At 49.6% G+C, this 11,972-nt stretch overlaps 2 protein-coding genes across 2 annotated transcripts; one reads left to right on the top strand and one right to left on the bottom strand.

Moving 5' to 3' along the window:
* Positions 1–426: 426 nt before the first annotated feature.
* DDX49 (DEAD-box helicase 49) lies at positions 427–6,149 on the bottom strand. Its single transcript, XM_074851801.1, has 13 exons — positions 5,991–6,149; positions 5,783–5,906; positions 5,599–5,684; positions 5,232–5,353; positions 4,951–5,138; positions 4,671–4,811; positions 4,043–4,118; positions 3,873–3,949; positions 3,550–3,647; positions 3,131–3,205; positions 2,437–2,525; positions 1,988–2,059; positions 427–1,708 (listed from the first exon to the last, which is right to left on the bottom strand). Exons 1-13 carry the CDS (start codon positions 6,103–6,105, stop codon positions 1,517–1,519), a joined length of 1,455 nt encoding a protein of 484 aa, XP_074707902.1. The 5' UTR covers positions 6,106–6,149; the 3' UTR covers positions 427–1,516.
* A 165-nt stretch (positions 6,150–6,314) lies between these two features.
* COPE (COPI coat complex subunit epsilon) lies at positions 6,315–11,856 on the top strand. The gene is made up of 10 exons (XM_074851845.1): positions 6,315–6,475; positions 6,810–6,872; positions 7,303–7,403; positions 7,611–7,763; positions 8,229–8,282; positions 8,760–8,841; positions 9,911–10,066; positions 10,330–10,398; positions 10,907–10,981; positions 11,518–11,856. Exons 1-10 carry the CDS (start codon positions 6,350–6,352, stop codon positions 11,563–11,565), a joined length of 927 nt encoding a protein of 308 aa, XP_074707946.1. The 5' UTR covers positions 6,315–6,349; the 3' UTR covers positions 11,566–11,856.
* Positions 11,857–11,972: the final 116 nt, after the last annotated feature.

The raw sequence follows: 11,972 nt of genomic DNA, 5'->3' as shown, positions 1-11,972 counted from the left end.
TCCTTCCTGGAGGGCACCCAAGAGGGTAAGTAGGGAACACTTCAGGCACCTCTGAAACCCAATGGTACCACAGCCATCTTGGATCCGCAGCTCCCCAGGGAGCCACCCCAGGCCCTGCTGTGTGCAGCTGCAGGAGTTTCCCCCAGGGAAATGCCAGTTTTCCTCTGCGAGGCCTCACTGCGCCCAGACCATGCTTGAGTCGGGCAAGGTCACCCCAGGTACTCCGTGCTCCTGGGAAAGGAGCTGGGCTTGGGTTGCGTGAAGGGACTGAGGCATGTAACACCCACAAGAAGCTCAACCCTTACCCAACTCATCTCTTGAAATAAAACCCGATTTTATCTCCAAGCTGTTTGCCCACACAAGCACTGCTCCCCACCCCTAAGATCCCACAACTCCCCCGTGTGTTGGAGAAGGTCAAACATCCAGTCACTTGTAATAAATATTTATTTGGGCACTGGCCTTAGAAACTATTTTTGTAAGCCAGAGGACAGAAATAACAGATCTTCAGTCTCAAGTCATAGAAAGCTCTGAACATTAAAGAAGGCACTGGGGATCAAACCCGACATCAGAGCAGAGCTGGCCCAACTCTGGCCTGAGCTACTCTGGGATTTTATGTTCTGTTTCCATAGAGAAACACAACTGTTTCTTAGGAGAGCTCAGCCCCCTCCAGCCCAACCCACCTGTCCCAAACATACATGATGTAAATCTACAGAGGGAGGCCCAGAAACCTACAGAGCACACCCAAATATAAACCCCGCTTGGGTGGTACAAGAAACAAGGCAACCCTACTCCTGGGGCTCCTCTTCTGTGCCAGAAACCATCTTTGAACTGATTATCTGGGAAAAGAGAGTCCCCAGCAGCCCTGGTCTCCAAACCAGGACTCTGCTCTCCCTGGGGATAGCCCAGGGCTGGAGTCCGAGCCAAGGCAGACAATCACAGGCAGGAGCATCACTTAAATGTATAAAGCAGAATTATCCCAAGAAGACCCCAGGACCAGCCACACAATACAACCTCTCCACACATTTCAGGAATTTTCCTCTCAAGAAAACTCTGGGCCGTGACACAGATAAGGGCTGAGCTCATTTTGTCACAGTATTTTTAGACTCTGGCTCAAGGGAGAATCTGTTGATAGGAACAAGGGTGAGTGGCAAGCACCAGCCCTTGAAAGGGGAAGAGCAATGACTGAATGAAGGGGGAAGAGAGAGAGGATCTTTATTTCCCTTCACGTCACCAAGAATTCAGGTCTGGCCTCTCCTTTGCTGGAGGAAGGAAACATGTTCTTGAAAGACATTCTTCCAGGAGACGGATCCAGCCTGCCAGGAACGGCCCAAGCCAGCAGCACGGTGCAGGAAGGAAAATAACAGAGACAGTTTATCAAAGTGTCCCTTCTCCCCTCACCGACCTTCCCCACACCCCCCCGCCACCAATTTGGGGTCAGAAGTGTCCACATTAAAACACGCAAGATCCCGGTAGTCCCAAAGCAGCAGCAACGTCAGGGCAGTTCGAGCCAAGCAAGTCAGGCCGAAGGAGGTTCTCTCTCTTCCTTAGCACGCAGTTTGTTCCGCCGCTCCATCTTCTTCTGCAGTTTCTTCTTCAGCTGCAGTTGCTTTTTTTTCTGCAGTGTCTGCTGGACCTTCTCACGGCATTGCTTGTTTTTCTTCTTGATCTTGGCTAGCTCTGCCTTCCTTTTTGCCTCCAGATCTGGATCCTGCAATGGCAAACACCAGGACACTAGTGACATGCCTAGGGACAGTGCCAGGCTTTGCCTTTCCTAGATGCCCACGCTGCTTTCTAGCCCGTGACCAAGCAGGCTGTGAGAGTCAGATGCTACTCCAAAAGCTTTTCAGCATCAGTCACCCTTTAAGCTAAAACTTCACCACCTTGATGGGGAGCGAGGCAGACACACTACAGCAGTGAGGAACTTTTCCACATCAATGGCATTACCCCAGCTACTGATCAAAGTGGTTTATATAGCAGCAACTCTCACCTTCCCTTCAAGGATCATTTGTTTCCGCTTATTTATCTCTTTCTTCTCATCAAAATCCATTCCCTCCAGTGCCTGTCAAAGCAAAAATACAGCAGGGGAATCAGTAACCAAGCACCGGGTCTGACACGGAGAAAAGCTCTACAGGGTCAGCAGAGCCCAGCATGCACACATTTGGTAGCCTGCAGACCTTCCCCCAAAGTACCAGCCTCATAAAAATGCTGCAAAGATGTGCAGTAATAGAGCAAACTTAGGGAAGACAACTAAAACACCCCTCCACACACACACATCCAAGTGCTTCCACTAGAAAAAGGAACAAAAATTCTCATTTATGTGCCCAAGAGCAAAGCTGCATATCCAGAGCCGTGCGTTAGACTGCAGCGACTCTCCTGGTTACACCCAGGTGCCCAAGATCTCCCCTGAGCAAAGGGGCTTCATGTTTGCACACTCACTATTTCACACTCCCTCCTGGTGACGTTCACTTGGGTGAGGATGTCAAGCACAAACCGCTCCTCCACAGAGAACTCCTGCAGCTTCAGTTCTAAATCAGGGCGAGACATTTACAGACTGTGGTTGGTTACAAAATCCAGGGGCAGATTTTCAACTAGTAAAAAACCCGATATAGTTCCACCGATTGTCAGTGGAGTTGTTGTCATATGCTATGATCACTCTGACTTCTTCAGCCTACAACAAAGGATTAAATCCTCCCCTCTGCCTACAGTTCCCAATAGCACAAGATGCTGCATTTATGAGATCTACTCCCTAAAAAAAATACAAAGTCTGAACCTATGCAAAGCAACCTGTTCTTTTTGTCCACATCAGCATACGCAGTAGCAGGGAAGCAGCTGGCTGCTTTAATAAAAAGGCTACAGAGAAAGTTCAACGTGCTGTTTCTCCTCCACTAGAAATAGCAGGAATACAAACACGTTCACACCTGCCACACTCAAGAACAGAATCAAAGCTGACAGAGATTCAGGTGCTCCCGCTCTTTCCCAAGCCTTGGCCACACAGGGAAGAGAAACCATTTTTGTGCTGATGTTCTAGGTCGTACATCCTGCACTGACAAAATCAGGGCTGCAAGCACCACAAACACAAAGGAAAATACACAACCCCACATTTTAGCAGCACTAATGGTGCTCCACTTACTGATTTCCTCCTCAATAGCGTGTACGAGATGGATGTCGTACTGCGTCACCAGCGTGATAGCGATTCCTTTCCGACCTGGATGATGAAAATACGGCGATAGGTGAATCTTGACAAGCAGAGGGAGATGAAGCACCCATCCCTGTGAGTCGGTAGCACAGTACGGTGCCGGGGTGCGCAGAGGGGTCTTTATTTGCTCTGAAAATTCAGTTAACTCTGGGTGCAGATCAGACACAGATCGGGGTGAGCCATCACTGCAACCTTAAGGCAGGATGCTGAGCCAGTGACCCGAGCAGATCTGGTGCTGACTGAAAAGGCTGCACGGCAGCTGCTGCAAAGCCTCCTCGCACCCATCCAGGGCTTGGCCCCAGCACTGGGATCCCAGTTTAGCCAGCAAACAGCACGCGGTTTTCCCCCCTCACCTGCACGGGCTGTCCGGCCAACGCGGTGAATGTAGATTTTCGGCAGGCCGGGAGTGTTGTGGTTGATGACAACTTGTACTGTGGGAATGTCCAAACCTCTGGAATGCGGGAAAAGAGAACAGAGGTTGAAAAACACTATTTTAATATATGCAGGTTAAGTTCCTGTCCTCTGCTTTCTCCAAGAGCTCCCTGTTCTCATGAGTACAGTCTTTACTGGCTCGGGCTGATTCTAGGACAGACCCTCTCCTCATACAGCTCTCCACAGTGGTTCTGAAAAAAGAGGCTTGAGACCTTTGGCAACAGAGACCGTGTTTTTCCCTTACCTGGCAGCAACATCAGTGGCAATGAGAATCTTAAAGATGCTGGACTTGAACTTTGCTAAAGCTGCAAATCGTTGCCGCTGTAAAGAAAAAGCCCGTGTGAGGGACGTTGTGGCCTCTGGCTCAGGGATGCAGCTGGAAGCATCCGTCTCCTGCATCTCGGTGTCACTCACCTGTTTCATCATGGAATGCAGAGCTACGGAAGGAAACTTGTATTTCCTAAGCATCATGTTCAAGACCTGGCAGTCCCTTGAAGGAAAAAGAAACCAAAAAAATCAGAATGTAACAGGGAAATGTAAAGCTGATGGATCAGGAAAGAGCTGGGGCTCCTCGAGCAGCTCTCACACTACAATTACAACGCAGTTCGTTACTGAAGCACCCTGACAGAAGGGAGGAGCAGGACACCCACTCCACAGCTGCTCGCCCCAGGGACAGCACCCCACTGGCACTCAGGGGAGTGTCACGCTCCACGGCTCAGTCCCATCCCTTGAACCACCCGAAGGAAGGGAACAGCACAGGGCAGCAGACAGAGCTATTTTTCCCCATCCCTTTGCCAGCAGAAGGAAAGGAAGATGCCAGGAAGTAAAGCAGCTTGACCTCCTGGCGTGCTACATTTCTGGGCGGCCGTTCAGCGCCAAATTGCTCAAAGAAAAAATTGTTTCTCTACCAAATTTCAGAACAGACCATGGAAACAAATGCCAGCCCAGCCCAACACCCCAAACAGTGCAAATTTGGAATCTGAACTAGAAACATAAAGGCACGTCTACATTAAGAGGAATCATGCGGAACAATGCCACTCACTTGCAGGTTTTGGTAAAGATAATAATAGACCAGTCTTCATGCTCGTCCTGGAAGGTCTGGATTAAATGGACAAGGTACGCGTCCTTGAGTGCTTCGGGTACAAGCAAGTAGCGCTGGTCCAATTCATCCACCGTCCGCACCCTGTCAGGAGGGGAAGGCAAAGCACCAAGTGGTGGTAAGTGAAGATGGAACACGAGGGATATGAAAGACAGTAAGGAGACAAGATAACGGAGAGAAAATGGGATTCTTCATCTGCTCAGTAGAGTGGATAAAGACTTACTCGGACACAGCCTCCCAGAAGAAGGGTCTGTTTGCGGCCAGGCCCTTCAGCTCCTTCAGCGTATCGGTTAGCGTGGCGCTGAACAGCAACGTCTGTCTGCGTGCTGGAACAGCGTCCAGAATCACCTCCAGGTCCGGGGTGAAGTCAGCACAGCCCTGCTCCAGCAACCGGTCAGCTTCATCCAAAACCTAGGCACAGCCGAAAAATCAATGAGATCAGCTGCACCCACACCTACAAAGGTAAAGCATAAAAAAAAATCCACCCTTGGAAAACTGCCTTACCAAGAACTTTAGCTTTTTAAGGCTGAAAGTGTTGGAACTGCGGAGGTGATCCGCCAGCCTGCCAGGCGTAGCGATGACCACGTGGGGTTTCCGGGAGAGCTCCAGCGCCTGCGCCACCATGTCTGCAACAAGAACCACAGAGCCCAGTCAGGGGAAACTGAACACAGACCCTGGAATCGTTTAGTCTGTAAAGCTGGAAAACGTCACTCTCATTCCTATAGCCTCTGCTGCCTTAGGCACAGGATAAGGGCCTGTCAGCACGAGGAAAACATGGGGAAAGAGAAGCTCCCTGGGCGCTCGGCGCTTTCCCGACCGTTCTGGGGGTGGAGAAGGGTGGAGGCTCCAACACCTGCATGGCGGCACTCACCCAGGCCGCCCACCACCACGCAGTCCTTCAGGCCGAGGGGTTTCCCCAGGACACGGAACTGCTCGGCGATCTGGTACGCCAGCTCCCTGCCGGGGAGGAGAGAATTAAAACGGGGCCGACCGCCGCGGCGGGGCCTTCCGGGCCCGGCTCGCCCAGTGCGGGCCCTCCCGGGGCCGCTCGGTACCTGGTGGGCGTCAGCACCAGGCAGAAGATGCCGTAGGGGTCCTCGGCGAGCACCTGCAGCACGGGCAGCACGAAGGCCGCCGTCTTCCCGCTGCCCGTCTTGGCGCAGCCCAGGCAGTCGCGACCTGCGAGAGAGGCAGAAGGACGGTGACCGTCAGCGGCCCGTTAACCGCGGCGCCGGGAGCGGGACGGGGAGCGAGCGCGCTCACCCTGCAGCACGGGCGGGATGCAGGCGGCCTGCACGGGCGTGGGCCGGCTCAGTCCCACCTGCCGCGCCTGCTCCGCCAGCCACGGCGCCAGCCCCAGCGCCCGGAACTCCGCCATGGCGGCCCCTCCCTGCACCGGGGCACTTCCGGCCGTTACGTCACCGGGCGCGCCCGCCCGCCATTGGCTGCCTCTTGCCGGCCCCTCCCAGCCTGCTTTGCTCCGCAGCCGCTTCCGGCGCTTTTGGTGACGTTTACGCCGACCCGTGTTTCTATTGGCTGTTGCAGGAGGTCTCCATGGAGACCGCGGCTCCCGGCAGCCGCCGGGGCTCAGCTGCTTCCGGAGACGTGTCTGAGGGGGAGAAATGGCGTCCGGGGCGGGTGCGGGCTCCGCCGGTCAGGGCGGTGACGCTGACGAGCTCTTCGACGTGAAGAACAGCTTCTACATCGGGGCCTACCAGACCGCCATCAACGAGGCACAGCGGGTCAAGGTAGGGGTGGTTCGGGGCGGGGGCAGGCTGGCCTGTGGCCTGCGGGTTCTGCTTCCCCATGGCTGCTCCGACGTCTGAAGGCGCCATCCTGGGGCTCCCCGAGGGCTCTTCGTCCCTTCCCGCCTTGTCGCAGGCTGTTTTCAGTGCTCTCCACCTCCCTGCTCTAGCAGGGGGACACTGGGGTGGAAGAGGAGGTCCCGTGGGCCCCGAGAATGCGTGTGTGGGGGTGTCGTTTCTCTGGGGAAGTCTCACGTGTGGAGGCGTGTTGTTGCGAGGTTGAGTTATGGCTGTACAGATCCCTGAGAGAGTTTTTTGTTTCCTGTCATCCCTTCAGCCGTCTAATCCAGAGAAGGAAGTGGAGAGGGATGTTTTCTTATTCCGAGCCTACATCGCCCAGGTGAGGTTGCAAGTGCTGCATTTGCAGCAACATAATCTGACCGCGGGGCTGGAGTCAAGGAGGTTGTGGATCTGAGTCCTGTGATTACAGCATTATAGTTTAGTAATAATTCCACCTTTAGCGCTGGAACATGATGTATTTCCTGGCAGTAATGCAATTGTGAATGCAACATGTTGTGTGTAGGGTCAGGATGGCCTAACGAGACCTCTTTGGGAGGTACTTTATCATCTTTACAATGGCTTATGGACAAATAGTTCTCTTTGGGGTTATGAAATTTGGCTGCGTTTGTAGAGCATGATGCGAGACATAAAGTAGAAATTTGCCATTCCTGGTTTTTGTTGTTCTAACAGAGGTTTTAGAAAGTAAGCAAGTATTTCCTGTGTTCTGAAAAATTAGTAAGTCACAGATTTTTGTTCATTGCCTTTAACAGAGAAAATATGGTGTTGTCCTGGATGAAATTAAAGCCAGTGCTAGTCCCGAGCTCCAAGCAGTGAGGATGTTTGCAGAATATCTTTCAAACGAGAGTCAGAGGTAAGTCTGATAACAAGGTGGAACTGAAGCCTGGTTAGACAGGGCTTATGTTTCCATGTGGAAAGTTTCATGCAGAAGTGTGGGTTTTATTGTGATTTTCTGTGGTTTTGTAGTGAATCTCAAAAAGGCAGAATTGTGTGGGGGCAGGATCTCTTTGTCTCACTTAATAACGAAACGCTCCCAAATTCTCATGCTTGCTCTTCATAGGGATGCAATTGTTGCTGATTTGGACAAGAAAATGGCAAAAAGCGTTGATATAGCCAATACTACTTTCTTGCTGATGGCTGCTTCCATCTATTTCCACGACAAAAATCCCGATGCGGCTCTGCGTACTCTGCATCAAGGGGAGAGCTTGGAGTGGTAAGCGTTAACTCACCTGGCATCGCGGAGGTGTGTGCTAGCAAAGCCTCTCTTGTCTAGGGCGAGGTGCCGTGGAAATGGCTGAGGTCTGGCTTATCTATAAAAAGTCTTGAAACCATTGAGAAACTACTTTGAAGTTTGTTGTCTTAGTAGTAAGTGATTTGGTGCTCGTCCTACAATATCAAGACTGTTGCTCCCTTGTGAAGCTTAAGAAGCTGCTTTATTGATTTGCCTGTGTTCAGAACTGCCGAGATGAACGTTTTGTCAGTTCAGTGAGGGAGCTGCTGGGGGCTAGGGACAAGCTTCCCCCTCCCGGGTCCTGCTCCGAGACGTTCCCCGCAGCAGGGAGGCCTGTCCCGGGGCGCTGGCAGTGCCTCTCTCTGCTGAGCAGCAGGCTCCCAGGCAGAGCGTAGGGAGCAGTAAAACCTGCAGTGGTGAAAATCACTTTGCTCTTGTTCGTTGCAGCATGGCCATGATGATCCAGATTCTTCTGAAGCTTGACAGGCTCGATCTGGCTCGGTAGGTTTGTGTCCCTTTGCTTCTTAAGGGTGCTCTGGTGGGGTGGGCCTTGATAAGAGAATTTTCATCACCCAGCCTCCCCCGGGGTGCAGCTTTCTAACACCTGCAGTGGACAGAACAACTTGTGTGTAGGTTTGGGTGTGCTGCAAAGCGTTTGTATTCTTCAAGTTGCAAAAGCTGTGGAGATGATAGAGTCAGAGGCAGCTAAAGGAAGAGATGGACCTCTTGGTTTAATCTTAACCTTCAGCAGAATGTGATTTGAATCTCTAGTCCTGGGTTTCCAACTTCCCATAGGGAAGTAAAACAGGGAGGTTTTTCACAGATTGTTTCAGTAAAATATTAAGAGGTGTTTGTGCCACGCTACCAGCTTGCTGTGGCTGTTGGGCAATGGAGGAGCTGAGAGAAGAAACTACAACCTTTTTGTTTTTATCTTAAAGAAGTTGCCTTGTTGCCTGACTCCCACTTTTGCTTCTGCAGCAAGGAACTTAAGAAGATGCAGGAGCAAGACGAGGATGCAACTCTCACCCAGCTGGCAACTGCCTGGGTGAACCTGGCCATAGTGAGTATCTTAAATTGGGATCCCAAGCCTAGAACAGCTGAGAAACACCCCTCCGTGTCTTGTTCCCGATTGCTCTTTTCACATCATGCTTTCAGAAAAACATGCAGGGTTTTGTTGGTTTGGGTTTTTTTTTTTTCCCCCCTTCCTTCAAGTACACAGAAAATATTGGTAGCTGGTTTCACCAAATAACTGGCCATTTTGATCATCATTCTTTTATCTGTTCTCTTTAGCTTTCAGCTCACACCAGAAGGAGCTAAACCACGCTTAAATAATTCACAAAACATTATAATATAAAATGGAAAGCTGCAGTGTTGCTAGCATCCAGAATATGCAGTTAAACTGAAAAAAAAAAAAAGTAATTCTCTGCTTAGAGCAGGCTGTCTTTAAGCATGTTTGTGAATCAAACAAAAACATACACTTCTTGGTAGTCCAGATAATCAGGTTATTGAAAATAAGTAGTCTCCTAAAACTCAGTGAAGTCCAAGGTTGTGCTTACAATAACCTGTTACACTATTAAGATTTCTGGTTTTAGCATTCACTTGGTTTTGCTATGAAGTGTCTCATACGTAGCCGTTGCCTCACAATAGTGTGGGGTTAGATTTTCCATAAGATCTTAGTTCCCACGAGGGATCCCGCCTCTAGCTGGTGGAAGCCACTGCATGTGGAACCTTTCTGAAGCTGGAGCTTTTTGAAAAGCCAGGTGTCCACACCTGCATTTAATTATAAAAATCTCATTTCGTAATCCTTTATTACGTCAAACATCTGAAGTGGTTCTTTTGAAGTGTTTTCTTCTATTTGAATGTAAGCCTGGATCTTTTGATCATTTAAATGGTTCTTAATTTTTAACATTTTTGCATTTCTTTCATCTGTGGTCTGACGGTGATCTGTTGTGGTACAGGAGATCACACGAATGCCAACAGCTGTGCATGTTGGTGGTTCTGCATTTCGTACCTGGGCTTTACAACCCTAGAAGTGGACTTTGTGCCCAGTCCTTTGACCATGGTGAGAATGTACAGGCTTCTTAGCAACACGTAATGAGGCTGTGGGTGTTTGTCTCCTCCCTTTGCAGGGTGGTGAGAAGTTACAGGATGCCTATTACATCTTCCAAGAGATGGCAGACAAATGCTCCTCCACCCTCCTCCTGCTTAACGGGCAAGCAGCCTGCTACATGGCTCAGGGCAAGTGGGACGATGCGGAGGGAGTACTTCAGGAGGCGTTGGACAAGGTACTTTCTGGTTTTGCCAGGCAGATTTGCTCTCAGGGGGATATAGAGTAAAACAGCAAGGACTTTCACTGTTAAACTTCACAAAAATACCAATATATATCGCTAAGGGTGGTTGCTGTTGATACCTACCTTTTCTCCCACTTTGCCTTTTCCAGCCAAGTGAGCTGTAGGTTTGGCAGAACTTATTCTTGCAGAGCTATGCTGGTTCTTACGCTGAGTCACGGTAGAGGTAAGTCAGATCGGGTGGTTGTTCTTCTTTTCAGGACAGTGGCCATCCTGAGACCCTGATCAACTTTGTTGTCCTGTCGCAGCACTTGGGCAAACCACCAGAGGTGAGGTTTGGTTTATTGTACTCGTCAAGCCGATACGATCAACCTGTTCTGCTGCTGAGGGCAGGTTGTGTGTTCCTAGTGCACGTGGTAACTTTGTGTGGGTTTTGCAATTCTGTGTGTTCTCATCGGGGTTGGCATTAATAAATAGAATAGTTTGGGGTGCGGGGAGGTCGCCTCTTCAATGTTTAATAAAGTCTTTGGGGAAATACAGATGTTGTAGACAATGGTATATACTTGAGAGGAAGGCCTGGGTGGAAAAAGAAATGTCTCGTGTTCTGAGTTCAGTTCTCACTGATTGTTTTCTTGAACCCACTATTAAAGGTCTCATTTTTAAGTGCAGAGTATGCACAGATCTTACTGGTTTTAACTGGGGCTGCTAACATTCAGGACACTGAGAAAATCAGGTCTTTACTCACTGTAAACAAATAGATTGAAGTGTGATGTTTTAAACTCTTGGCTTCTCCTCATGTTATCTCAGTATTTAAATTTATCTGTCTCCTCCCATCAGGTTACGAATCGCTATTTGTCACAGTTGAAAGATGCACATAAAAATCACCCGTTCATAAAGGAGTATCAGGCAAAGGTACTAATTTCTAATATAAAATTGAATTTATCATGCCTCATACCAGTGTCTGCTGGGGCAAGCGCATTCCTTACCAGTACACAACTGCAGTTCTGAGGGGGCAGGTCCATGTCCTTTCTCTGTCATGTCACTTACCAGCACATTTTCTAGCCCTTGTGAGAGGTGTTGGGAAGCTCACACCAGGTGTTCAGCCAAGGAGAGATGTACCCCAACCTGGGAACGTCTTGAAAGAACAGCTCTGAGATAACGGTTCTTAATCTGAGTCAGAAGTTTGTTACCATCAGACATTGTGCTTAAATACAGGAAACATCTTTTTGGAAGAGAGGATTTGGGGAGGGGGAAGAAGGATAAAGGTAATAGTGAAGGGAAAATGGAACAAATCGAAAAAAATGAGAACTTACACAGGTGATTTTGCTTCTTAGAGTTCCTTTTGCTTTGGTGAGCCATGATAGTGTTCTCTACAGCTAATGCAGATCTTGCTACGTTTTCAGTAAAGTTCAAGATTTGTTCATTTTATTTTTGTTTCCGGTTTGAAGGAGAATGACTTTGACCGGCTGGCCATGCAGTATGCCCCCAGCGCGTGAGGAGAGGGGAAGGAGGCTGCAGACCTGCTCTGTGGTACCTTGGGAACAGGGTTGGTGTGCTAAGAGGGTAAAATGCCCTCTGCAAGTCGGTCTGGCTTAACTCGCTGTGGCAGGGTCTTGCATTCCAGCAAGCCGGTGCTAAACCTGTATATAACATGTAGCTACTGGATTTTGGTAGCTGAAAAGCCTGTGTTCTGGCCTACCTGGGTCCTGAACTCTGTTTAAAATACAGTGCGAATCACGAGTATGCAACACTGTACCTTAAACATTCCTAATAAAGCCTTTTCTGGATCTGTGTGCCCCTTAATTTCTGGAATTCAAGTAATTCCACTCTGGGATGGAACTCTGTCATCTGTACCAAGGCTGTACTTGTGGGAGGAGTGTGAAGGTTAATTTTAAGCATTCAG

Source organism: Strix uralensis, chromosome 27 (genome assembly GCF_047716275.1).
Source record: "Strix uralensis isolate ZFMK-TIS-50842 chromosome 27, bStrUra1, whole genome shotgun sequence".
Classification (NCBI taxonomy): domain Eukaryota; kingdom Metazoa; phylum Chordata; class Aves; order Strigiformes; family Strigidae; genus Strix; species Strix uralensis.
This window is presented reverse-complemented; position numbering and strand designations above follow the sequence as displayed.

Coding starts and splice junctions, on each gene's coding strand:
- DDX49 (XM_074851801.1), bottom strand. CDS start 6,105: ATGGCGGAGTTCCGGGCGCTGGGGCTGGCGCCGTGGCTGGCGGAGCAG. Junction 5,139..5,231: donor TTAAAAAGCTAAAGTTCTTG/GTAAGGCAGTTT, acceptor GGCTGTGCCTAG/GTTTTGGATGAAGCTGACCG. Junction 3,648..3,872: donor GCCACTGATGTTGCTGCCAG/GTAAGGGAAAAA, acceptor CCCGCATTCCAG/AGGTTTGGACATTCCCACAG.
- COPE (XM_074851845.1), top strand. CDS start 6,350: ATGGCGTCCGGGGCGGGTGCGGGCTCCGCCGGTCAGGGCGGTGACGCT. Junction 8,283..8,759: donor GACAGGCTCGATCTGGCTCG/GTAGGTTTGTGT, acceptor TTGCTTCTGCAG/CAAGGAACTTAAGAAGATGC. Junction 8,842..9,910: donor CCTGGGTGAACCTGGCCATA/GTGAGTATCTTA, acceptor CTCCCTTTGCAG/GGTGGTGAGAAGTTACAGGA.